At 46.9% G+C, this 24,427-nt stretch overlaps 1 protein-coding gene across 5 annotated transcripts in view; it reads right to left on the bottom strand.

Moving 5' to 3' along the window:
* The window catches only part of TMEM94 (transmembrane protein 94), a 2,019,771-nt gene that overhangs the window by 1,273,319 nt on the left and 722,025 nt on the right, over nucleotides 1-24,427 (bottom strand). For 4 of the 5 annotated variants that reach the window (XM_069654803.1, XM_069654804.1, XM_069654801.1 and 1 more), the window contains exons 10-12: nucleotides 17,528-17,644; nucleotides 17,109-17,165; nucleotides 16,226-16,330 (exon numbers count right to left, since the gene is read on the bottom strand). In XM_069654803.1, the coding sequence (XP_069510904.1) occupies nucleotides 16,226-16,330; nucleotides 17,109-17,165; nucleotides 17,528-17,644 (279 nt within the window). The remainder of the gene's footprint in view (nucleotides 1-16,225; nucleotides 16,331-17,108; nucleotides 17,166-17,527; nucleotides 17,645-24,427) is intronic. The other variant, XM_069654805.1, reaches the window with a different exon arrangement.

Here is a 24,427-nt window from a genome sequence, read left to right on the forward strand (position 1 = left end):
CTAGGCATCGTAGAATAACTTGTATTCCTTGGTCGATGTTGGATTCGCGAGTTATGTGATCCATGTCAAGTCCTTGCGGCGTGTTGCTGTGGATGACATATCTTATATACTGGTCATCTATGGATGGTTCTTGTCCACAGGTGTCCTGCGGATGTCTCGAGAGGAAATCTGCCGGGTTCTGCTCCTTTCCGGGTCTATGTGTGATGGTAAATTGATAGTCCTGTAGTCGAAGCGCCCATCGAGCGATCCGGGGTGGCATTTTTGCCTGAGGATTGCCATAGATGAAGATGAGGGCCTGATGGTCCGTCACGACCACAAAAGGTTTCCCATACAGGAACAAATGGAAATGTTTGCAGGCGCACACTACTGCCAGACCTTCCTTCTCCGCCTGAGAGTAGGCTTGCTCTGTTTTGGAGAGGCTTCGACTGGCATAAGATATTATGTGCTTTCCGCCTTCCTCTCTGTCGTTGAGTTGTGTTAGAATGGCGCCTAGGACGACTGGACTGGCGTCGACAATGAGTTCTGTGATTCTTTTGGGGTCGAAATATGCCATGTTTCGGGCGTCGGAGATGCGGTCCTTGATAGCTTGAAACTCCTCTTGGCACTGGGATGACCATATGAAGTCTGTGTTGAGCTTGGTGAGTGCTCGGAGGGGTTTGCTGATGGAGGCGAAATCTCGTATGTACCTGGTGCAGTAACTTGCAAGGTCCAGGAATGACCTGAGGTCCGAGGTGGTGGCGGGCGGCTTGGCTTCTCGGAGCGCACTGACTTTCTCAGGCTCTGGTGTCATTCCCTTCTCAGAAAATATGTGCCCAAAGAAACGGAGTGTCTTCTTACGAAATTCACATTTCTCCTTGTTTAGTGTAAGTCGTGCATCTTCCAAGGCCATGCACACTCTCATCAGCGTGTCATCGTGCTGCTCTTGATTTTGGCCGAATACCAGAATGTCGTCACTGTAGTTCAAGCAGTTTGGTACGTGTTTAATGACATTGTGAATTTCTGCTTGAAAGATTTCAGCCGCGGACGACACACCAAAGCTTAGTCGCTTGTAACGGAAGAGTCGTAGGTGGGTGGCAAAAGTTGTTATGTATCGAGAGCTCTTGGAGAGTTCCAGCTGGTGGTACCCTTGTTGAGATCCAATTTTGAGAATACGGTTGCCCCGTTTAAGAGGTGCACCATATCGGTTATTCTAGGTGCTTGGTGGCGTTCCCTTAGGATGGCCTCATTTGGTCTCCTCATGTCCACACATATTCGGATATCTTGGGAGTCCCTTTTGGGCACGGGTACAATGAGAGAGACCCATGGGGTGGGGCCTTCCGCCGGCTCAATGATGTCCGCCTCCAACAACTTTGTCAGTTCATTTTCAACTTGTTTTTGAATGTTGATGGGGATTCCCCAGTAATGTTGGGCTATGGGTGGGACGCTGGTGTCAATGTGGAGTTCGATCTGTCTATCCTTCAGTTTGCCAAGTCCTTTGAATAGTGCTGGGAAGACCTGGTCTATGCTTGCTGTGGGATCTAGATATTTGTGTACCATGAGGCGATACAGTATGTGAATTAGTCCCATTTCTATGGCTGCTAGATAGCTTAGTATGCATCCGCTCTCAGTGGCCGCTTCCAGCACATGCATGGGGATCTTTTTCTCATGTTCTTTGTATCTACATGATGCCATGAAGAATCCTTTGCATGCCAGCGGGGTCTTTGACCCATATGGAAAAATAAGTGTTCGAGCTGGTTGTAGGTGAGGGGCGTTGGGTATGCTTTTATAGACTTTCTCACTAATCACGTTCACAGTAGCTCCGGTGTCAATTAGAAATTCAGCTGCCATCTGGTTCACCTGTATTCTGAGTATTGGGCTATGTTCTTTTGCCGTGCTGTTTCCTAGGGCGTACAGATATCCCTTTTTCCGTGGTGTTTCCTGTGGTCTGTCCATTCGGTGAGCTCTCTCGTCGGATGATGCACTTGACACGCTGTCAGACTGTGATGTTCAATGAGGCATCGAACAAACCTTCGGGGTCGTCTTCTTGTTTTTGAAGGTAGGGTCTTGCTTTCCCTCCATTCTCTTCTGTCGTGCCTTCTCTCTGGTTGTTCGTCGTGGTGTTTGTGGTGCCGTTGTTCATGGGGCTGGTATGATCCCCGGTGGTGGTGGGGTGCCAATTGGTTTTGCTCTGGTTCTACCCCGGGTTTGTTGTTTCTTCCCGCCCCTCTCATCTTGCTGCGGAAAATCAGACACACGGCCTTGTAGTGGTTTTCTCCGCAACACGCGGAGCAGTTCTGACCCATTGCGGGGCATGTTCCTTCGTGGGGGTATTCATGTCCACACCGGTAACAGAAAGGGTCACTGTTTCTTGCCGTCCCCTCGAGTTTGTTGAGGCTCTCGTGCTTCCATGTGTGATCTTTATGTCATCCAAGCCTTCAACTTGTGCGGCGAGGGCAGCATCAAATCGTGCCAGACGCAGGATTTCGTCTAGGGTGCGAGGCTGCTGCAGCTGTCGTTTGCGGAAATCGCAGCTTTCACAACCTACTATGATTTGTGATCTGAGGGCCTCCTCATTGGAGTAGTTGTTGAAATCACAGTGTTTCATTTTTGCTCGGAGTCTCATGACGAATGCGTCGATGGTTTCGCCTTTGTTTTGTTTGGTAGTGTGGAAAACATGTCGTTCATTTTCCACATTTGTGTGCGATGTGAAGTACTCCGTGAGTGTTGTTTTCAGCTTAGTATAGGTGTCTATGCTGCTTTCGGTTATTTCCTCAAGGATGTCTCGCACTTTGGGTCCTACCGTATGGTTTAAGAGGTTAAGTTTCTGTTCATGATCCAATGTACCTGCCGCTTTCAAGCACACTTCGAAGTCTCTCAGCCACCTCTTCCACCTTGATCCAAGGGTGCTGGTGTCAGTGAGGTCGAAACTTGCTGGCAGCTGAGTTAACAGGCTGTCTGTCATTTTTCGGTGTCCTGTATTGCCTGGAGTCACTGGGACTGTTAGTGATTCTTCCTCTGAGTTACTCATGAGCTGAACGTTGCTCTGGCGTATCCTTTGGGTGTGCTAGATGGGAGTTTCTTTTTCTTGGTGCGGTGGAGCCCTGGTGCCAGCAGAGGGCGCTGTGCTGGCTGGTGAGCGGCTTGCAGGCCTGTTCCTGCCCGATTCTGCAGATTTGAGCGCCAAAAGGTGGGAGGGGGGGTGGACGCTGTGCCGCGTGTTGGCGGGCCTATGAGGCCTTGTGTGCAATGTGCCTTGTTGGGTCTTGTGGGGGGGGGGAAGAGTTCGTACTTGCCTCTTGGTGTATCTTGTTGGAGCGAGAGGTCCGCGCCTCCACCACTCGTCTTGACTCGTTGCCGTTGGCGGGAGGCCAGTGCTCCTCTACCGCCCGGAATGCGCGAGCAGGTAGTCTCTGCTCTGCTCGCTGGTGTTTCAGTGTGCGCGGGCCGGGCCTCTCAGACGTTGCCGTTGGCGGGAGACTTTGTTCTCCACCGCCCGGGAAATTCGCCACACGGGGAGTCGTCGCAGCTGCTCCACCCGCGGGCTTGTAATGCGTCTGGGCTCGAGAGGCACTCGCGCCGGATGGAGGCTGGAGGGGAGACTTCGCGCTCCACCGACAGTAACTCACCTCCTTATCAGGTGGGGTCCCGCGCTTCTTTTGGTGCCAAGCAGTGCACCCGAGCGCGGTGGACCGGAGATGGCAGGCACGGTGGGATCTCGTGTCCGCCTCGTCGCCAGTGTAATATCTCACAGCGTGGACCTCCTCACACTATCATCAGTCGCTCGTTCACCCATGCAGTAACGAGGCCGACACAGTAGCTGGGGTGCAACACGTCTTTATTTGCCTGATCTCCAACCTGGACTGGCCCCGGGCGGTAACCCCGCCTCCCAACACGTGGGTCGCAGCCCACGGATCAACAAACATAGAAAGAGGACTTAACATCTTAACAAGATGAGAGTGGCGACATCACAAGTTGCAAACGAAATAACGGTCATTAAATAAGAATACCATTGAACACAGTATGTGTATCGGTATATTGTTTCATGCCTAAAGGGAACCCCTGTTCCAATGATGCTGGAACCTTTGGTTGTTTATTTCTTTGACATCCTTTTGGAACTGTAAGTGGCAGCTAGAGAATATTAAGCCCTTTTGCACTTGATGAAAGGTTTAGCGTGTGAGGGTCAGAGTAAGGTTTTGGAAGTAGCAGGGAAGACTTTTACTTTGGATATCTTGACATACACCGTAGTTAGTTTTGTTGAGACTGGGAAACCCCTCGTAGAGTTAGGGAAAGACCGGCTTTTCTCCAACCCATTTCTTTTAATAAATGTTTATAGCAATCAGCACTATGCCAGTGTGTCCGAGTCTTACTCATGAAACCTCATATTAGCTTCCAACAGTGTAGCCAGGATTCATGTGTATATTTTTGCATCTATGTTAATGAGAGCAATTGATCAGTAGGAGGAGCTCAGTTGGGGATGTTTACCCAGTTCGGTCTCATAATACGAGCCATGTCCATTGATGGCGTTAGCCTGCTATGCGCACAGAAGTTGTAAAATGTTTCTGTTAGATAAGGGCTTAGATGGTGAGCAAACTTTTATAAAGTGTTGCTGTTAAACCATCAAAGCCTGGGCGCTTGTGGGGTTTTAGTCTATTTTTCACTTGAAGGACCTCCTCCTTTGTCATTGGCGCTTCCAAGAGTTCCGACTGTTGTCTCAACAACACTGACCCTTTCCAGAAAGCCATGCAGGTGGCGTGCTCTTTGCTTTTGCATGTTTCCTCTCCATATAAAGTTGCCAGAAATCTCACTTTCTGTCCTTCTCTGTTGTGGCCAGGTTTTGGTCCAGGTCTTTCAGTTTCTGTATGAAGAACTTTTTCTCTTTCACCATGAGCTGCTGCGCTTGCTCTGTGCACACTTTGCTGCTATTGCCATAAAAGTATTGTTTATTTCTGAGTAATTTGCTTTCCACTGCGCTATTTAAATGGTGTGCTAAGTCCAGCTGATGGAAACGTTCATCTGCCTTGTGCTGATGGGACAAATACAAAAATGAAGGAATATGGATCTTTTTAAAGAGATGAAAATCTGAGAGCACCTTCAGAATAAAGGAGGGTCTCATTCTCAATGCCACCTTCTCTTCAGAGAAAACCAAAATAGTGATGGTAACCAGAAAAACCACCTGTGAGCAATCTAACAGAACAGGAATAAAAGTGCTCCGGGACCACAAACTGGCATGGAGGAAACTGGTTACACAAATCCCGTAAGAACTACATAACTGTGGGGATTGTGAGGAATGAGCCCTTTTCCAGGGACCTCTTAAAAACTCAAACAGCAGCTAGGTACCCCTTTAACAGTCCTAATCTGTAAACTCGATTTGGCCAAAGACAGTAAAAAAACTAATACATGGGATGAAGGACATGATAAATGGTCCAGATTCTTCTCCTGGCATAAAGCTGAAAATGTACACCATATGCAAGCATAAATAGACACGGGCCACCTGTTAGGTAAAGTTTGCATGCAGTACCCTCTGGGACCACTACACACAACTATGACTGCAGCTGTAAGCAAAACCAACCTTTGGTATAAGTCTGTACCACACAGTTTTTGGTAGCGACCTGAGCAGCCAGGCCTATCTCAAGAGGGAATGTGAGCTGTAATGATGTTACACAGAGGTCTACAATCACAAGTATTCAAATAGACTCTTATACTCAAGGTTTCTTGTAAAAACACTTATTTATTTATTACACAGTCAGCTAGAAAACATTCACTAAAAGGAGGCAATCAATATCACAGAAAAATATTCTACAGTACTTCAAACTACCCGGTTCTGAGGCATTTAAACTACTTTGAAGGAGGAGCAAAATGGCATTCAGATCATTTGAAGTAGGAGCAAAAATGCATAAGTTAACAAAACGAATACTACAGTTATTCTTAAACAGTGCAAATAGTTTAGGTTCACCAGAGGAGTTGATCCAATGCAATAGGTAGGCCAAATTCAATGGGCTAGAGTCTTGTATCAGTAAAATCGGTTCTGGTAGTTAAATGGAAAAGTCTTAGCCACGGTTCTCAGAAGTAGTTCATAGAAGAAAGCTTTATATGTCGGGTCACAAGCTCACTAGGCCTGCAAGTTGCCAAGGTTTCACGCACTTTCGCAGTGAGAGGTAAGTTCTCTTGGTCGGGTTTTCACAGTACCTTATGTTGAAGAAAAAGATGCAGCTGAAGTCTTGTTCCTGGCAGTTCCTGCAGATCTCGCTGTTCCTGAGCCTCAGTCGTGGGGACAAGAGGGAGGACGTCGGGGGACTCCTGCACTGCACGGGGACTGGTCACAAAGCTGGCAAACTGGCAAATTTTCAATTCCGGTAGCTGTAGTCAAGCACACAAACTGGTGTCCTTCTCCCTGGCTATTCGGTTTCCTGTAGCACTCTGAGGAAAATACAACCAGCTCCGAGAATGGCATCCAGGTGGCTTACGAGATGATTGGTCTGACCAACTCAAAGGGAGAAGTCGTCCTTGAAGGGCTTCTTTGTCGAGATGAACTTGGCGATTCGGACCTGCAGCAGGGCTTCACCGGGCAAATCAAAGCTCCAGGAGTTGCAGAAGCCGTCCTCTTCCAGCTCATCTTCAGTTCTTTTCGTTCCAGTGGTCGACTTCCAAGAGACTTGCCTTTTACTTAGTTTTCTCCCTTTCATTCCAGCCTAGCTGCCACTCACCCAGCAGGGTGGCTGTCCTTGCCGGACAGTCTGCCAGCCAATCACTCCAGAGTGCATTTGGGTCTGCTAGGAGACTAAGCACAGGGAGTTTCGGGCACCTACCTTAATTCCTGCCACCCCAGACTCTCGGGAGCCAGAGGCGGTCTTCAGTCCTGAAGTCCGCCAAAGGCATAGGAACAAAGGGACCAAACCTAGTTTGGCGCACAGAGACAAACTCTAGAAGGACCTTTCCAAAAAGAAATGGTGAAAAAAGAAGACCAGGACCTGTTTAACCAAAGGAGGCTCAGAAAACCATCTTGAAAAACATGGCTCCCACGATTTAACGGTACCGGTGTTCGCGGTCGGGAAAAATCATGGTCTTTTGTTGTAAAACCACTGCCACCAGCCATTTCGAGAGGAAAGGGTAGCCTTGGACTGCTACATGAGTTTCTAGACATAGGGGATACTAGGCAACCCCTCCAGCACTCTATTGTAAGATAGGGGGTGCTGGGTCTAGGAATTTAAAAAGACTAGTAAAGTCAATTCAACTTTACTTTCTCTGGGAAACAGTAGTTTATCCCAGAGAAGGTATTTAAACCTTGGGACAGACTAAAAGGCTTCCTTGTGTCACTGCACTGAGGGTGCTGTGTGACACAAATGAAAAGATGATGCCTATGGAGTCGTCTAAAACTCTACACGCCAAACCAGGTTTGGTCCCTTTGTTCATTTTGTATTTGGCGGGTTTCACTGCTAAAGCCTGCCTCTGGTTTCAGCATGTCTGGCAGGGCAGGATGTGAGGGGGGTGCCCGAAACTCCCTGTGCTTAATCCCCTTGGTTACAGGAATGCACAGGCAGGTTATTGGCCTGCTGGCCGTCCTTGGAGGACAGCCACCCATGCTGTGTGAGTGACAGCTAGGCGACCACTGGACTAAGGAATCTGAAGAAGAACTTGGAAGAGACGCTTGCTGCAACTCCTGGACTGTTGGTTTGCCCGGTGAAGCCCTGCTGCATTGCTAACGCTCCGAATTCGGCTCAACTAGAGAAGCCCTGCAATGGACTTCTTCTCCCCTTGGGTTGGTGGGACCAATCAACCCCAAAGCGAACTCGTCTGGACATCCTCTCGGAGCTGGCTATACTTCCATTGCTGCTGCAGGAACCGATTGCTAGAGAGAGGAACACCAGATTGAGTGCATCATTTTTAAGTCGGACCTGAGCTCCAGGAAGATCCTCCGGACTCCCATGAAGCAGGACTGACCAAGCCTGAGCCACCTCAACAGAGTGCTGGACCCCAAATGCGAGGAAAGTCCATAAAGGTATCCGAGAACCGCGATGGTGCTGTTTGCAAGAGCCGCGAGAAGATGAAACTGCAAAGTGCCGCTGATCTGAAGTTTGCCCATTGCTGCCGCTAACCTTCAATTCATAGTGCAGGAGTTCCCCAGACGTCCTCCCTCTTGTCCCCAAGACCGAGGCTCAGGAACACAGGATCTGCCAACCTACAACTGGAACAGAAGCCAGCTGGAACCAATTTCTTCAAACCAAAGGTACTGTCAAACTAAGGGGTTGCTTACCTCTTGTTGTGTATCCTTGCTAGCTCTCAATTCAGACTTGTGTTGGTTGGTTTTGCAGAGTTGCTTGCAAGAAGTGCTTCAGCTCACCTAGACTTTTGCTCAATTGACATTGGCTGTCCTGGCTCCCTGAAAGACTCTTCTTACCTCTGACTTTGTGCTTTAACTATCCCTCAACAAAGGGCATAACTTGTGTAGCTGGGAAAGAGTTAATTTACTTTGCAATGGAGGTTCAAAAAGTACTTACCTGTTGAAGAATATTTATTAACCATGGTTTTATTCCCTCATCTTTTCCTTTTGGCACTAATCTCAGTATTGCTCTAAATGTGCCAGTGATTTATCAATATCCACAGTGTCCTAGTTATTTAAGTCACCACAGGGTGTAGGAAGTGTCTGTGTATCATCCCAAATGGGTATCCACTTATTTATTGAAACTGAGAGTATGTAGTTTTGAAGTATATTATTGTGTTGCATGTTTTGCTCCCTTCTAAAGAAGTCTTATTCAACTGACTGTTAAATTGATAAATAATTGTTTAATAAAGAAACCTTGAGAGTGTTTATTTGGATACTTGTCACTGTGAATCTCTGTGTAATAACCCTACAGCTCACATTCACCCATCTTGACATAAGCCTGCCTGCTCAGTCACTCTACCAACTTGTATAGTACATGTTTATACCAAAGGTTGGGTTAACTATTGCCAAGAGGACAAGGCTGGTGCAGTCTCCCACGGGGTAATGCATCGATTCTTGCCTAACATCTACTATATGGCTTGGTCCTGTTCTAAGATATACAAGTTTTGAGGAGAGGTACTGAAGTGTTGAACACCGTGGTGGAGGAAGACCTAGCCTTGGACCCGGTGTTGGGCTTGCTAGGGGTGTGGAGAGAGACCTCGCTCGCAGCCCATGAGCCGACTGATTGGTCTGGCATTGGCACTGGCTAAAAGAGGCATTGCCATGGGTTGGGGGACCTGGAGAGGGTGAAGGTGGCTCCTCTCTATGGGCGTGGGATGAGTGGATGCATAGATCCATGGAACTAGAAAAGCTAGTTTACAAACATAGGGGATGTCCGCCAACACATGGGACAATCTGGAGGAAGTGGGTGCTGCGCAATCAAAGCTTGTGAAGGTAGTGAGAGTCTGATAAGGTGTAAACACTGGTACGATAAAGAAGGGAGATGACCGGATGCTACAGGGTTTGGGGGAGGGGGAGTTGGCGAGAAGGGGGAAAGGCAGGGGGTGTTAGTGATAATGTTAATGTTGTTCTGCGTCTAAGTTGGGCCTGTGAGTTGAGCTTGAAAAACTGACTTGAATTCTGATGGTTGTAATGTGATATGAAAATTGCAATAAAAATGTGTTATATAAAAACACAATTAAGAAAAAACCTCACCAAGTATTTTACGAGTAACGCAAAACAAAAATTCTCGGTTGCGACTGCCAAGAGGAAATAGGTCTTTGTATGCAAACATTTCACAGTTTCAGGAATGAGTCTAGCATCTAACGGGACCAGTGCAAAATTACACTGGCCTGGCCTAAAGTTAAATTAATTAATGTTGGTTTGATTCATACAGCAGTAATACATTTCTTCATATTAGATCAAACTCGACTTTAAAAAACATACATTTTCTTTCTTTTCAGTCACACACAGATATTAAGATTCATGGCAAAATACTTGCAACAAGGCTTGAAAAGGGAAAATTGGTATTGAACAATTGGGTTTTACAGCGGGAAGGCAAGCACCTGACAATATTAGTAGGTAATAGACCCAAAAGACATTGTTCATAAGAGAAGGATCCCATCCGCGCTTATATCCTTCGACATGGAAAAAGCGATTGACAGCGTTGAGTGGCTTTGCTTTAAAGCAGTGATAATGGGTTAGGGCTGGGAGACAGTTTCAATAACGCTTCTTTCTTTGAGAAACCAAGCCTAAGGCCAGACACTCGGCTAACCTATCTGGTAATCTGCTGGGTAATTCAAATTGACAAGCGGTACGAGGCAGGGTAGCCCCTATTTCTCCTGCTCTTCGTAATGTGGGTATCTTTTGTTTACCATTTGTTTGTAGTATGTGAACTGCATATTGAACTCTTGTGAGACTATAAACTATGTTATACAACCTGTTCTTTGAAAAAGAAAATGAATAGAAGAACAAGTTACTTACAAACTAACGTTCTTTCGGCTGGATATTCCTCCCACGTATTACTCATCTTAGATATCTCGCCTCCCAGCTCTGCTGCTTCGCAAAACAATTTCCGCAGAGGGCGCTGTGTTCGAGGCAGCGTCGTAGTCATCTGCTGTTTAAAGGGCTCGAACCACACCCGTTACCTCAGTTGATCAGGCTTTAAAATCCTCAGGCTCTTAAGGAAGTTTGAGTGCAACTGGCGTGAACTGTACGGAGGGGTAGGTTGGGAGGGTCGATGAGTAATACGTGGGAGGAACATCCAGTTAAAAGAACGTTACAGTTGGTAAGTAACTTGTTCTTCGAATGGATTGTGTCCTCCCACTTATTCCTCATTTTAGATAGGCTCCCAAAGCAGTAAGAATTTGGAGGAGGGAGTATCAGAAATTTCAATCATGGACTGAATGAAGAAGGACAGCTTTTGCAAAGAGTCCTCCTTGATATGACGTAGAGTCCAAGAAATGATGCTTAACAAAAGTGTGCATTGACGACCAGGTGGCCGCAGCACAAATATCCTGCACCGGGACACCCCTCTGAAGAGCCGTGGATGTTGCCATGCCCCTGGTTGAATGAGCCCTTAACCCATCTGGAGGCTCTTTCCCAGCCAATTTATAGCACTCAGAGATTGCTAAAATTATCCATCTGGATAGTTTGCTTAGACACTCCAAGGCCCAATATGTGTCCAGTATACCCAACAAATAGTTGGTGACATTGTTGGAAATTCGCTAGTCTAGAAATATAGAAACTGAGAGCCCTTTTTGGGCCCAGTCTGTGAAATCTTTCCTCTTACTACCGTGTGGAGGAGGGTAAAAAGAAGGTGATTTTCTGTGACGGATGGAAATCAGAGACTATCTTAGGCAAGAAGGATGGTTTGACTTTTAGAATAACTTTGTCCCTATCGAAAATTGTGTGAGGAGGCTTACAAGAGAGAGCCTGCAACTCACTCACCCTGCGGGCTGACGTTATAGCCACTAACAAAATTATTTTTAGAGTGAGAAGTCTTGACAGGCACAAATGTAAAGGTTCGAAAGGGGCACACAAGACATGTTAAGATTAAATTCAAATCCCAGATGGGCACCTGAAAAGGTGTCGGAGGGTACACATGTGTCAGCCCTTTCAAGAATTGAATGACCAAGGTTATTTTAAAATGGGACAACTCTTCCGAGGAGCGCTTAAAGATAGACAGCGCTGTCGAATATCCTTTTATAGTACCAAGTTGGAGCCCCAAATTGGCCAAGTGTAAGAGGAAAGAAGTACTGAAGGAGTATTACATAAAAATGGATCCACATTCTTATCCCTGCACCAGTTACTGAGTTTGTTCCAACGACACCGAAAGGATTTTGTTGCTGGCCGCCTGGCCAAAAGCAAGATTTACATTACGTCATCCGAGAGGTCCCAATCCTTATATCCCAGCCTCTCAGAAACCATGCGTGAAGGCTGAGTGTCATGACCTCCGGATGGAGAACCCGACCTTCCTCTTGCGAGAGAAGATCCTCTCTTTGTGTAAGACGTATTGGAGGGTAGATGGACATGTCCAGAAGGTCCAGGTACCACGTCCTCCTGGCCCAGTCCGGGGCAATTAGGATCATGGTTTCTGTGAACTTTCTCAACCTCCTGATTACATGAGGAATCACAGGGACTGGAGGAAACGCATATAGGATCGGAAATAACCAGTCCACAATGAACGCGTCCCCTTGAGCTCCTCTTGGGGGAAATTCCCTTGAGCAGTACAGTTTGCATTTCCTGTTGACACTGGTCGCGAACAGATCCACTTGAGGGGTTCCCCAAAGAGCGAAGATCTCTTGAAGGACTTCCTGAGCTAGTTCCCAATCGTGAGAGACTGTACTCTACCTGCTCAGAGCGTCTGCCGCTGTGTTCTGCTCTCCAGCTAGGTGAACTGTCGATAGAGAGATTCCTTCTTGCATTGCCCAGACCCAGAGGTGCATTGCCTCTCTGCAGAGTGGCAGTGATCCTATGCCTCCTCTCTTGTTGAGGTAGTATATGGCCACTGTGTTGTCCGTCATTATCAGGAAATTCCTTCCCTGTACAGAGGGCAGAAAGGCCTTCAGTGCTAGTCTGATTGCCCTCAGCTCCAAAAGGTTGATGTGTAGTTTGGACTCCAATGGAGACCAACGACCGCTGATTGTCAGATTGGTGGTGTGGGCTCCCCACCCCGTGAGTGAGGCGTCCGTTACTACTGTTATCTCCAGCCATGGTTGCCAAATTATTGTGATTATGATTATTTTCCTTGCAAGTCCTCCATCGAAGATCTTGAGCCACTTTGGCCGGGATTTGCAGAAGATCTGACATCGCCCCCAAAAATTGGGACCATTGAGTCCTGAGGGCCCATTGAAGGAATCTCATCCTCATTCTGGCCTCTGGCACCAGAAAAATGCAGGATGCCATGAGGCCTAGAAACCTTAGAAAATCGAATGCCGGCAGATTTTGGGTATTTTGAAACTTTGTTACCATCAGCAGAATGTGGTGAGCTCTCTCTTCGGGGAGGCGAGGCTTTCCCTGAGGAAGTATCCAGGACTGCTCCGATGAATTGGAGTCTTTGGCTTGGAATCATTTGTGACTTCTTGTAACTGAGGGAGAAGCCCAGTCTGTGTAAGAAGTGGCAGGTCATGGCCAGAGGTTCCTGGGCTCGTACGGGGAACTTGTCCTGTTTAGCCAATCGTCCAGGTAAGGGTAGAGGTGAATCCCACCTATCCCGAGCTGCGCTGCCACTACTGCCATCAGCTTGGTGAAAACCCTCGGGCGGAGGTCAGCTCAAATGGCAGAACCCTAAACTGAAATGCCAACCGCAAACCTCAGGTACTTTCTGTGCTTGAGATGGATTGCCACATGAAAGTAAGCATCCTGAAGGTCCAATGAAACCTGCCAGTCCTGAAGCTGAAGAGCCTGAAGGATCTGAGAAAGGGTCACCATTTTGAACCTGACCTTCCTGAGGAATTTGTTCAAATTTCTTGAGAGCAAGATGGGTCTCAATCCTCTGTCCTTTTTGGGGATGAGAAAATAAGGGGAGTATGAACCCTTGTTCCTTTCCGCTACAGGTACATGTTCGATTGCACCTTTCTGTAGCAGGGTTGAAAACTCCTGCACAAGGAGCAAGTCTGGAATTTTGACAGAGTTGGCTCCCAGTGGATGTTCTTGAGGTCTTTGATGAAAAGGAAGGCAGTAACCATGGGTCACTATCTCTAGCACCCAGGCATCTGACGTAATGCCCTGCCATTCATTCAGATACTGAGCGATTCTGCCTCCCACCGGGGTCTAGTGGGTGAAGACCTCAAAGTGGCTTTGCAGCAGCTGCAGCAGTGGCTGAGGAGGTAGTAGCCGCTTCTGGGGCTGATCTAACACCTTTTCCCTTTCCACCTGAAAGGGTTTTCTCTTTTGGCCTCTTTGACTGGCCTGCCCCCTCCCTCTTCCAAAAGAGGAGTAGAAACGAAAGGAACGACTCCTCCAGGAAGATGACTCTGCGTAGGAGTGTTGCTGAGGCTGTCTTTTAGCAGCGCTGAGTGATTTCACTGCCGCTTTCGAGGTCTGCAGCTTCTCCAAGCTCTCGTCCGCCTTGCTGCCGAACAACCTCAAGCCGTCAAAGGGCATATTGAGTAATCTGGACTGCACACAGGTGCAAGGCCAGATTTTCTCAGCCATGAAAATCTACGTAGGACCGTGCAAGATGCCATGGACCTGCCTACACTATCAGCAGTGTCCAGTCCTGACTGGAGACATTCCTGCATAGCCTCTTTCCCATCTTTCACTATCGCCAGTAAACCATCCCGTTCCTCACCCACCAGCATGTGTTCAGCCGCTGATGTCATACAGTCCAACAGGGTGTATGTAAATCTCACAAAAGTGCAAGTTACATTGGTCGATTTAAGGGCCATGCTACCCAAAGAAAAGACTTTTCGGGCCCAAGCATCAACTTTCTTATCATCCCTATCTGGTGGTATAGAAGAGTAAGCTGACTGCCTAGTGGAGGTTGCAGCTTGTACCATTAAACTCTCAGGAGAGTGATGTTTAGATAGCTATTCAGGATCTGATGAAGATGGTCTATACTTTGCCACACATTTTTTATTTAGTGAAAAACCCGAATCAGGGGTTTCCCAATTTGCCGTCACCCTTTTTTGCACTGCCTTATGGAAATGGTGGACAGGATCTTTCCGAGGTCCTTCAGTCAGGATATCAGTCATATCATCCTAGTCAAAACTTGGGGAAGCTGCTTTCCAACCCATGAAATCAATGACCCTTCCCATGAGGTCCCTATACACGGGATCTGCATGATCTGCAGGGTCTAGTTTCCCAAATTCCACTTCAAGGGAAGTGTCTAGGCCACTGGCATTTTGAAGACAATCATAAAGATCTGTCATCTTGGTACTCAGGTCTACTAACTCTTCAGGAACCTCTCTGGCTCCAAACCTAACCCCAGCTGAAGTTATATCCTCTTCAGAGGATTGCTCTTCAAAAACAGATGTCATAGATCTGAAAGATTCCTGCCAGGGTTGAGGCTGGAAAACCTTTTCTGGTAAAGGGGGTGGCACCGACTTAGGCTTGGACAATGGCGTTGACTTTTGCATCAGTATTAAGGAATGCTTCGATAAAGGCGTCGAAGGTATGGACGCTGGCTTCAACGTCTACGAAGGAGGCTTCAATGCTGTCGAAGTAGGCTTCGACACTGTCGAAGGTATCAACGGCATTTTCAATGGCGGCTTTGACGCTATCGTCGTGGACTGTGTCAAGTCGGATTTCGACTTAGACGTCGATTCCGCTACCCCCGATTTACGCACCAGTGGTTTTGCCTTTACATGAGGTATGGGAGAACTTTCCCCTGATGACACCCTTGACTGTTTGTGGGATCACGCGTGCCTGGTCTTTGATCTCCCTCTGTCACTTTTGGAGTGGGCAGGGGCATGATCTCTGGCTTTCTCAAAGATTTCAAGCATCGAAGCCCTAAAGGCCTCCGATTTTTCTGGGGAATTGTGCTTGAAGGATAAGTCACCTTTCTCTCAGATGACGAGGAAGAGGAGGAAGAAGATCTGTGATGTTGCCTTTTCGACCTCTTGGACGAAGACAATGAGGATTTCCTCAAGCGACTCTTGGACCTCGACCTCCTCAACCCATGTCGAGATTTTCCTGAATCTTTTTTTCTTTTCAAAGACCTATAAGATTCCTCCACCACCGCCAGCTTACCTTTCTGTTCCCTAAGAACCTTATTGGACATGGCCTGACAGGAACCACATTCATCAACCCGATGGTTAGGGCTGAGACACCAAAGGCAATTCCGATGGTGGTCGGTAATTGCATTTTCCTACCACAATTCAGACATTTTTTGAAACCCGTCTTGGGTGTGGTTGGAGTAAATGACGAGGACATAGTTGAGAAAAAACCTGATGCGCCGTTCCGTGACACAAAGCAGTGCTCGGAAAAACAGAACTGAAGTAACAGGCGCGGCTAAAGCCCTTTATACAGCGGATGACGTTGACGCTTAACGGCGGCGCTAGAGGCAATACGGCCTCGAACACAGCGCCCTCTTGCGAAAAAAAATTCTGAAGCAGCAGAACTGGGAGACAAGATATCTAAGATGAGGAATACGTGGGAGGACACAATCCATTCGAAGCTTGATTACAAAAAAGAAACAAAGCAGTGTTGGTACTTTTGTTAAAATGAAAGAAAATGATTAGCTTTAAATTATAATATTCAATAGTTATGGTTGCAAGAGTCATATTATTCTAAAAGGCTCGAAATTAAGTATACCAACATCTTGACATGTGATCCCCACAACACTTACCCAAAAACAGCATACACTCTATACAGTACACTTACCGTGACTGACCCAAGACTGTGCAGCAAGCTGGATGTGAGGCTGAGGGTCTCCGACCTGCCTCTCAAGACACAAAGAAAGTGACTCCAGATGCAACGTATCACTTCCTGTTAGGGTGAAAAAAAGCAAATGACACCTGGACATGATTAATGTGCCGAACAAAGTGATGGGTGCCATGGCGAACAATGAATGAGAAACTACCCCTCATGTCATCCAGCATTCAAAGTCAAGCTCCTCCCTGGATTGGGGATAGATATGTAGGAGTTAAGTGAGAAAGCGACCATTGGCTCTTTGCAGTGCCTTGCATAGGACAACACTTCTCCCAATGGTTAACACTGTGCGTCATCTTCATGTGCATTTAGAATTCAAAGCGAGTTGAAAATCTACACAGGTGAAATCACCATTGTTCAACTTTGATCAATAAAAGACATTGAAAAGCTCACTTGAACCACCCTTTGGTGTACTGACAGGTTCAGCGGTCAACGCATGTTGTATAAAATGCAAGAATGCAGGGAGGTTCTAGGAAGGAGAAACAGTGCTCTTAGGCTTAATCATCTTCAGGTACTGTAGTTGGGATCAGGCAGTGGAAAACCTTTTACTGCAATAAGGATATCCATGCACCAGCATGCAGAGCGCCAGGGAGGTTGAAGCAGTGGTGGTGTTTACATACGACAAGCAGGATGCAGGAAGGTCAAGCACACTGGCATAGAGGAGTGAAGCTGCCACCACAGAAGTTAGAGCCAGACACCACAGATAGGACGCAGGGCAGAAGAGGGAAGGGGCATTGCATTAGCAGTGTTCTGGTTGATAATCAAGGGTAAATAATCAAGGGATAACGAGGTCGGGCAGAGATAAGAAAATAAAAGGCTGGTAACACGTGGGTACCTGAGAAGACACCATCTCGGTGTAGCTGCTGAGCGTGTCCTCTGAAAACTTAGCAATCTGGAGCAAGAGAAGAGACTGGTTACTATCAAACTGTCCTAATATTTGATGGCAGGGAAATGCTGGGGAAAGGAGTCTTGTTGCATCTCTAGCCTCGAGAAGGGTGAGGGATAACTAAAGCTACTGTGCTCTAAAGCAAACCCATGCATAAAGCTCATAAGGTGTACTGTATGGACAGCAACAGAAGTGTTTCACTTATTCACAGTGCACAAACAGCAAAGGGATTAGCAGTGCAATACACCAGAATGTTGACATCACCCCCTCCACATCTGAATTCAAAGGTCATCAACCAATGAAAAGAATAGTTGTCATTCCCTACAAATACACAAGCACAATTCCATACAACAAAATAAGACACTTACCAGGGCAGAAGGACAGGCTTTACTCATCTGGGCCAAAACTCGAGCTTCACCCAAGGCAGTGACGAGAATCCACAAGACAGGAAAGAGAAGAGGAAGAACAGGTAGGACTCCGTTCACCTATGGAAACAATGACATATTGAACTGAATTTCTACTCCAACAAGAGGACTAATACTCTTGCCTTAATACCCTACTAGAGCCCACTGAGCAAACGCTCCAGCCTCTGTAACTGAGGCCAGATCTTTTGACGTTGATGCTGGACCTACCAAGTGTGGGAAATCAGAGGTGTTAACCTATGCACCGCCAGTAAGGGAGGCAAAGGTTGGCATCTTGGGCCTGCCCAGTGATTGAAATCGGAGTAGTTAACCTGAGAAGAAGCCAGAGAGGTTACTCTCTCTCCAGTGAGGTAACAAAAATATATTCTAACCTGGATTATATTCTATCCAGAGTTGAACATTTTAAGAACATGGTATGTGAGTTGGCTTGACAGCGAAAAATATACATTTCTTTTAATATATGTCATGCCAGGTTTCCTTGTGGGTCACTTCAGAGTGCATTATACAATCAAAATGTACAACTGGACCACCAAAAAGGAACATAACCGAATGGTACCATGAAGGGTTTAAGTACCACTGTCAGATCCATCATGAAGCAGATTTAATTGTCTGTACATTAGGGACTTGACGGGAGCAAATTGCACATGATGGCACCATGGACTGCTACTATTTTGCCTTCAAAATGGTTATACCTGGATTTTGCAAATTACCCCACATTCCCATCTCCGTCTTCTATGCATGTATTATGCATTTGAAAGAGGTCTTATGACAATGTCTTTACATATCACAATTATATACAGGATATTCAACTTCAACCTGCACCCAACCAGGATTGAGGGTATTAAGTGAAAAAATAGCAAGGTGGCTTTATTTGAATCTAAGAAACCAAAGTCAGGAGAAATAGGAAGGACAAGTCTGGAAAAAAGTGGGTGAATGAGCAGATGTTGAGATTCTGCGGGAGGGAGAACAGAAATGTAATGATTGGACCCTCCAGAGAAAAAACAGTGATGGCAAAATATTACTTTTGTGAACTAGCTATGTATTGTGAAAGGGCTGCTTTCACGGCCCTGCCGGGAGAGGGAAAGAGAACCCGAACCCTGACCTTTACTGGTGCCCATGGGCTGGCAGAACCCCTCCCCATCTGCTTCCTACCTGGAGAGGTTGCAGCAACAGTGCCACGGAAGGAGAAGAGAGGAGCTGCACTGGACCACTGTAACAGAGCTGCACCACAAGGCTGACAGCTCACCGGTCGCTGGAGGAGCCAGTGAAGCAACACCTTGGGAGGGCGTGAACGTGAAACCTGCAACACCGGACGGCACATCGCCACGGGATTGGGCCAATGTTACCGAACCGGCCACGGATGCTGCAGCACGGCAACAGATGAAAGAAACAACTGGAGTGGAGCCCCGAACCACTACGCACAAAATATCCACTAGACCACCAGAGACATATATAAAAAAAAAAGCTCTGGTAGCCCAACTAGAGCACTAGGGATTTATATGGGGCAATGTTTGGCCTACAAAATGGCTTGAAACAGACCTCCCTGGACCTCATCAGGCCCGGGTTACAAACATGGCCACAACTTGAAGAAAGGGGGTGAAGCTTATTAGCAATTATGAGCCCTCCCTAAGTTTTGGCTATCACACCCCCTCAATGAGGGTAGGTTATTTCGCCAGGTAAAGTAGTGAGCAATCCTGGGAGGCAGTGGGGTATTTAAGAAGGTGTATGTGAGTGGTTTGGTGTGAGTTCGTTGGTTGAGGACAGGAGGTGGAAGAGACATCCAAGAGACCAGTGGAGGAGAGGGTGTGGTTATCGGACAGAGGGGTCTGTGTAGAGGCTGTATGTGAGAACAGAGCCTGTGAGGAGTAAAGGTAGAATAGGAATAGCATGGTGGAGTGGTAGTGGAGTTGGTGATAGTTGTGGGAATAATGGAGTAGTAGTGGGTGTAGGAAGTAGTTGTTGGTAGTAGTGGATGGTAGTGAGTGTTAGTGAATGGTAGTGGCAGTAGTGGAAGTGGTAGTAGTGAGTGGTAGTAGTGGATGAGACAGCAGTAGTAGCGGTAGTAGGAGCAGCAGTGGAGAAGTACTGGTGGCTCAGAGGTAGTAATAGCAGTCAAGGGGAAGTAGTGTAATGAGGCAAAATAGTAAGAAGGATAAAGGAAGGAGGTAGTTGTGGAATGAGATTTGGAGATAGTGGTAACTGGGAGTCGAGAAGTAAAATCAAAGTGGGGAGGTAGGAAGGCGGAGTGCAAGATCGGAGGGACAGTTGTACAGAAAAAGGAGAACATCTGGGGCCCAACATAGGGAAGGCAATGCAAGACTGTGTGTATTTGTAGAGCAAGTGGCACAGAGTGGAAGAATGCAACATCCATAAAAAGACTCCCTCCGAACACAAAGTGCGCTAGACTAGGGAAAGCTAGAAGACCCCCAATTTCCCTAAAGAGCCAGCTGTGCCTAAAAGACCTCTCCTAAGAATTCACAGTCGTTCGTCTGTCTGATTGCAAGAATAAGCACCCTTGAACTGTGTCAGTCTGGTTATTTGTGTCAGCCCCTCGGCACAGTATCCAGATGTGCACTTTTAGTTAACACCCACACAGAGTTCTACCCTTTGCACCACAGTCATGCTGAGGAACAAAACAGTCGATGGCTGAGCAAGAGGAGAGAGAGCGTGCTTGTGGAAAAATTGGGGTACCTTTGGCACCACTTCAGGTGACATTTAGCAAGCCCTCTTGACTTATTTTTGCTAATAGTGAGGCTTTTTCTAAAGTCTCACTGAAGACTGCAACTTCACGTTTGATGTGCTGCACTAAGTAGCCCATATGGCTACCTAGGCAATGATATTGTAATTAGTGTGTCATGAGGAGAGTTCTCAAAACCAGACAGTGCGTCATACTTACAGACTGGAAGAACTATTTTACTTTTAAGATTGCATTGCAGTGTAGCCACTTGTTCCCTGAAAAGGAGAAACATGACTTCCTAATGCTTTTAAATTGGCTATTTTCTTTGTGGTATTGCTTTGTTATTCATGGCGGGAATGGCCATATTGGTCATTCTGCCAACTTGAGCTCGAAACCAGAGCTTGCAAAGGCTCCTTTGAGGGAAACAGATCGATCTGGTCCTAGCTGGATGAAGATCTACAAGAAACATGTCTGTGCCTGTGTGTGCGTGGTATGTTCTGTGTCTTCATGCCTGTGAAAGTCGGGGTGAGTCTAGCTCTGCCTGATTGGAAGGCCGACAAACCTTTGAATGATGTACTGATGGTGAGTAGATGGCTGGGGTATGCTCAGCCCTCTGCAAATGTTTATCTATGGAGTCTAAAACTCTTCACTGGCACCTACATAAGACTTTGCGAACATAGATGGAGAGAATGTAGTCGCAGAGTTTTCTTTGTTGGAATCTTTGATGCAGGCTCTGGAGCCCATTGGAGGAGAAGCTCAGCCTCTTGCCATTCAGATAAATTCTACTTCTGGCTTTTTCCCCTACTGGTTTGGTGGGAACAGTTTGATCCTCTGGTACTACAGTCCCGTTTGCTCCCTGGATGTTACTGTTGTTCACAAGTGTCTGCTTTGTTGGGGGGACACCTTGGACTGGAATTCTATAGCTGCATTTCTTTGAGTGACCCATGTGTGTCTTCTCTGGTAATTCCCTGTCTTGAATGGGGCAGCCACTGATGCAACTCAAAGTCATTATTGTGCTTCTTCACTGGTTGTTTTGTTCACCGCTTTGTGGGCTAACTCTTGACTGTCCGTCCAACCTGTGACAGTTGTCCACACTCCGCCATCACCTAGGACTCTGTTTGAGGAACCGGCAACATAACCAACACTAGATCATGACACAAGACTGGACTCCTGCACCTAGCACTCATGGACTTGTAAAAGAGGTCCCAGACATGGCCTGCACCCCTTCCCCTCATTTCGAGGTACTAGGAGCGTACTCGCCAAGGTATGTGACGTATGAAGAGCAAATGAACCTACAAAGAGCTGCACTGGGACTCTGCCCAGCATACATCAGAAGATCCATACCGGTTGAAGTACCCATAACCAGACAACCCTGGGCAGCATGGTACCCTATCAGACAGCCATACCAGCCGCTGATACAAAATGAGGAGTACCTACACATGGTCCACGAAGACACCCCAAAAGCCTTAATGGAAGGCTAGTGGAAATGACACAAGGGCCTGAACAGACTCGTGAATGAACAAAAGCAGCTATCGAAGATAACACGCCAGTGCGAGTAACTACAAAAATGAATGGAATGGACACAAAGAGGAGACAATGTTAAAATGTGAGGAAATGGTGCTACGAGACAAGATGAAAGCAACCGACCTGTTAAACGTGTGTAGATAGGGTTGAAACGCAAGATGCTAAGAAATCGATACTGCTTGCAATGCTTAGTAGATGATAGAGCGGCAAGCGCCAACCATATATCTACCTCAACAAGGCACATTATATACAAGTTCGACTCCATTTTGTAAAAGCAGAAATGTACCCAGGCTGCCAGAGGCCTGACAGGCCATGTTTCGTAAACCGGCCAAAGGCAAGTGAAGGAGCGGAATCTAAACACAACAAAGAGCGGCTCATGCCTAGGAAATCGAGGTCAACCAGAGAAGGGGAGGAGAGCGTCAGCTCACAAGACTCCAACTTCAGAGCATACCAGCCTGCCTCATGAAGGTCAAGATAAGGGGGCCCATGCAGGAGGCGGGGCTGAAACAGAATTAAATGCACTAAAAGCTGGAAACTGAAGCAGATTCATGGTGAACTAACACGTGACCAGCCAGGCGCGAAGAAGTACCATCGCCTGATGTCATCCAGGACCCGAGGATGCCATAACTTTTCCCGATAAGAGACTACAGTTTTGAGGCCATCCTTAGCCAACTAATTGACACATCACCCTAAAACACTGATTGATGGAAGGGAGGCAGTGTGAAACTTGGGACAACAGGCACAGGAGTGTCCATTCTGCATGCTGCTAATTAAAAGTGGAAATGTATGTCTAGGGGTGTAACCTGCCCAATCACAATGGACCAAGTTATCTGGAGTCCTATAGATACTGTAACCAATAGGACGTCGTAGATGTAGTGACATCTTTCACGCGTGATGTAGAGGGATGGGCGTAGACGCCCACCCGATAAGAGCTATCCATTCCGCATGCCCTATTATCATATACAGATATAACACCTATACTTAAGTTACCTTTCCTAACCAATTATATTGCATGATGATTTTTTATAGAATTAGACGTTAGTGATGATGATTTTTGCCTATAAGAATTGCTGTCCGACTGAAGTTCGAGGAAGTCGGAGCGAAACAGGTGATCGCAATGCTGCTGATTTCCATTTGTTTCTCTGTTTGATGTAATTGTCATTAAATGGACTTCCCTTTGCCAACTTACTGAGTCCTCATTGAGTCGTGTTGGAGTAAGTGAATCCTGCACCCCCTTCTTCACATGGTGCAGCTATCTTGTCTTACAAGTTCTAGAGGGTGAGTGCTGACCTATGGGCCCGTCAGTGATTTCCTCTGCTCCAGAACAGACTTCTTAGATTCACTCTGCATGATGTGCATCCTGGAGGTCTTCTGACCGATATTGCGATTGCTGGTTCTGTTCGCTTCTGCTTGCATTCTTTCTCTGAGGACCCCTAAAAGTGGTCATTCACTGCATCTGGGCCGTCTCTCCAACACTGCAGTGCTCCTCTACAGGGTCTCTGCACACGGAACATGGGTCTGCATCTCATCTGGTATGGAAACGAGAAGGGCAATGATCACAGCCATTCAGGACGAATGCAGCAATACTGTAAGGACACAAAGTGCGATAAATGACGTATTTAGAAGATATTACAAACTACTATATGAACAGAAATGGAGGGAAACATGCAGGACATTAAGAAGGCCCTGTCCCAGATTCCACTGCCCCGACTCAAGAGGGAGCGAGCGGAACTGCTAGACGCCCCCTTGACAGAGGTTGAGCTAAAGACTGTTATACGGTCCTTGCCCTCGGGTAAAACTATGGGGACTGATGTGCTCCCAGCGGATTTCTACAAGGAATATGTCACACAATTGGCACCTACAGCATTAGAGATGTTGACCGAAGTGTATGAGCTGAAAGTGTTGCCCAATAGTATCAGAGAATCCCTTATAATCCCAATTATGAAACCAAACAAACCTCCTATGAAATACAGCTCGCAAAGGCCACTCTCCATGGTAAATCAGGACTGCAGAATTCTGCCAGCAAAGCTTTCGAATAGACAAAAAAAGGGTGGTCGGTACACTGGTGCACACAGATGAAACAGGGTATGTACTGGGCAGAAACACCTACTGGAATCTGCAGAGGCTACATCACATCATAGATAGGAACAGAGCAAGCAAAGTACAATACGCTGTGGCATCCCTGGACACCATAAAAACCTTCGACTCAGTTGGGTGGGACTGGCTATATGCCTCCCTGCTGCACTTTGGCATTGAGGCACATTTCCTGAGGTGGGTACGGCTAATATACACGAAACCGGCGGCCAGAGTTAAGATGGACAAACAGATATCGACAGGTGGGAAATAAAAAAAAAAGGAGGGATGTTTACTCTCTCCCATGTTATTTATATTAGCCTTTGAGCCCCTGGCTGCGTTCCCGAGAACTGAATATGAGACAGAACTGTGAATGAGAAGGCACATATTGTCTCGCTGCATGCTGATGCTCTATGTGGCGAACCTGACAATAAATCTCCCATTTAAACTTGACATTTTAGAAAATTTTGCAAGACGTTCAGGTATCACTGTCAGTCAGGACAAATAATGCTTGTTCCCCTGATCCCCCGCGCTGGGGGGGAAATGAACCACACACTCATGCCTCGTATGGA

Source organism: Ambystoma mexicanum, chromosome 3q (assembly GCF_040938575.1).
Source record: "Ambystoma mexicanum isolate Mex_15411 chromosome 3q, UKY_AmexF1_1, whole genome shotgun sequence".
Taxonomy (NCBI): Eukaryota; Metazoa; Chordata; class Amphibia; order Caudata; family Ambystomatidae; genus Ambystoma; species Ambystoma mexicanum.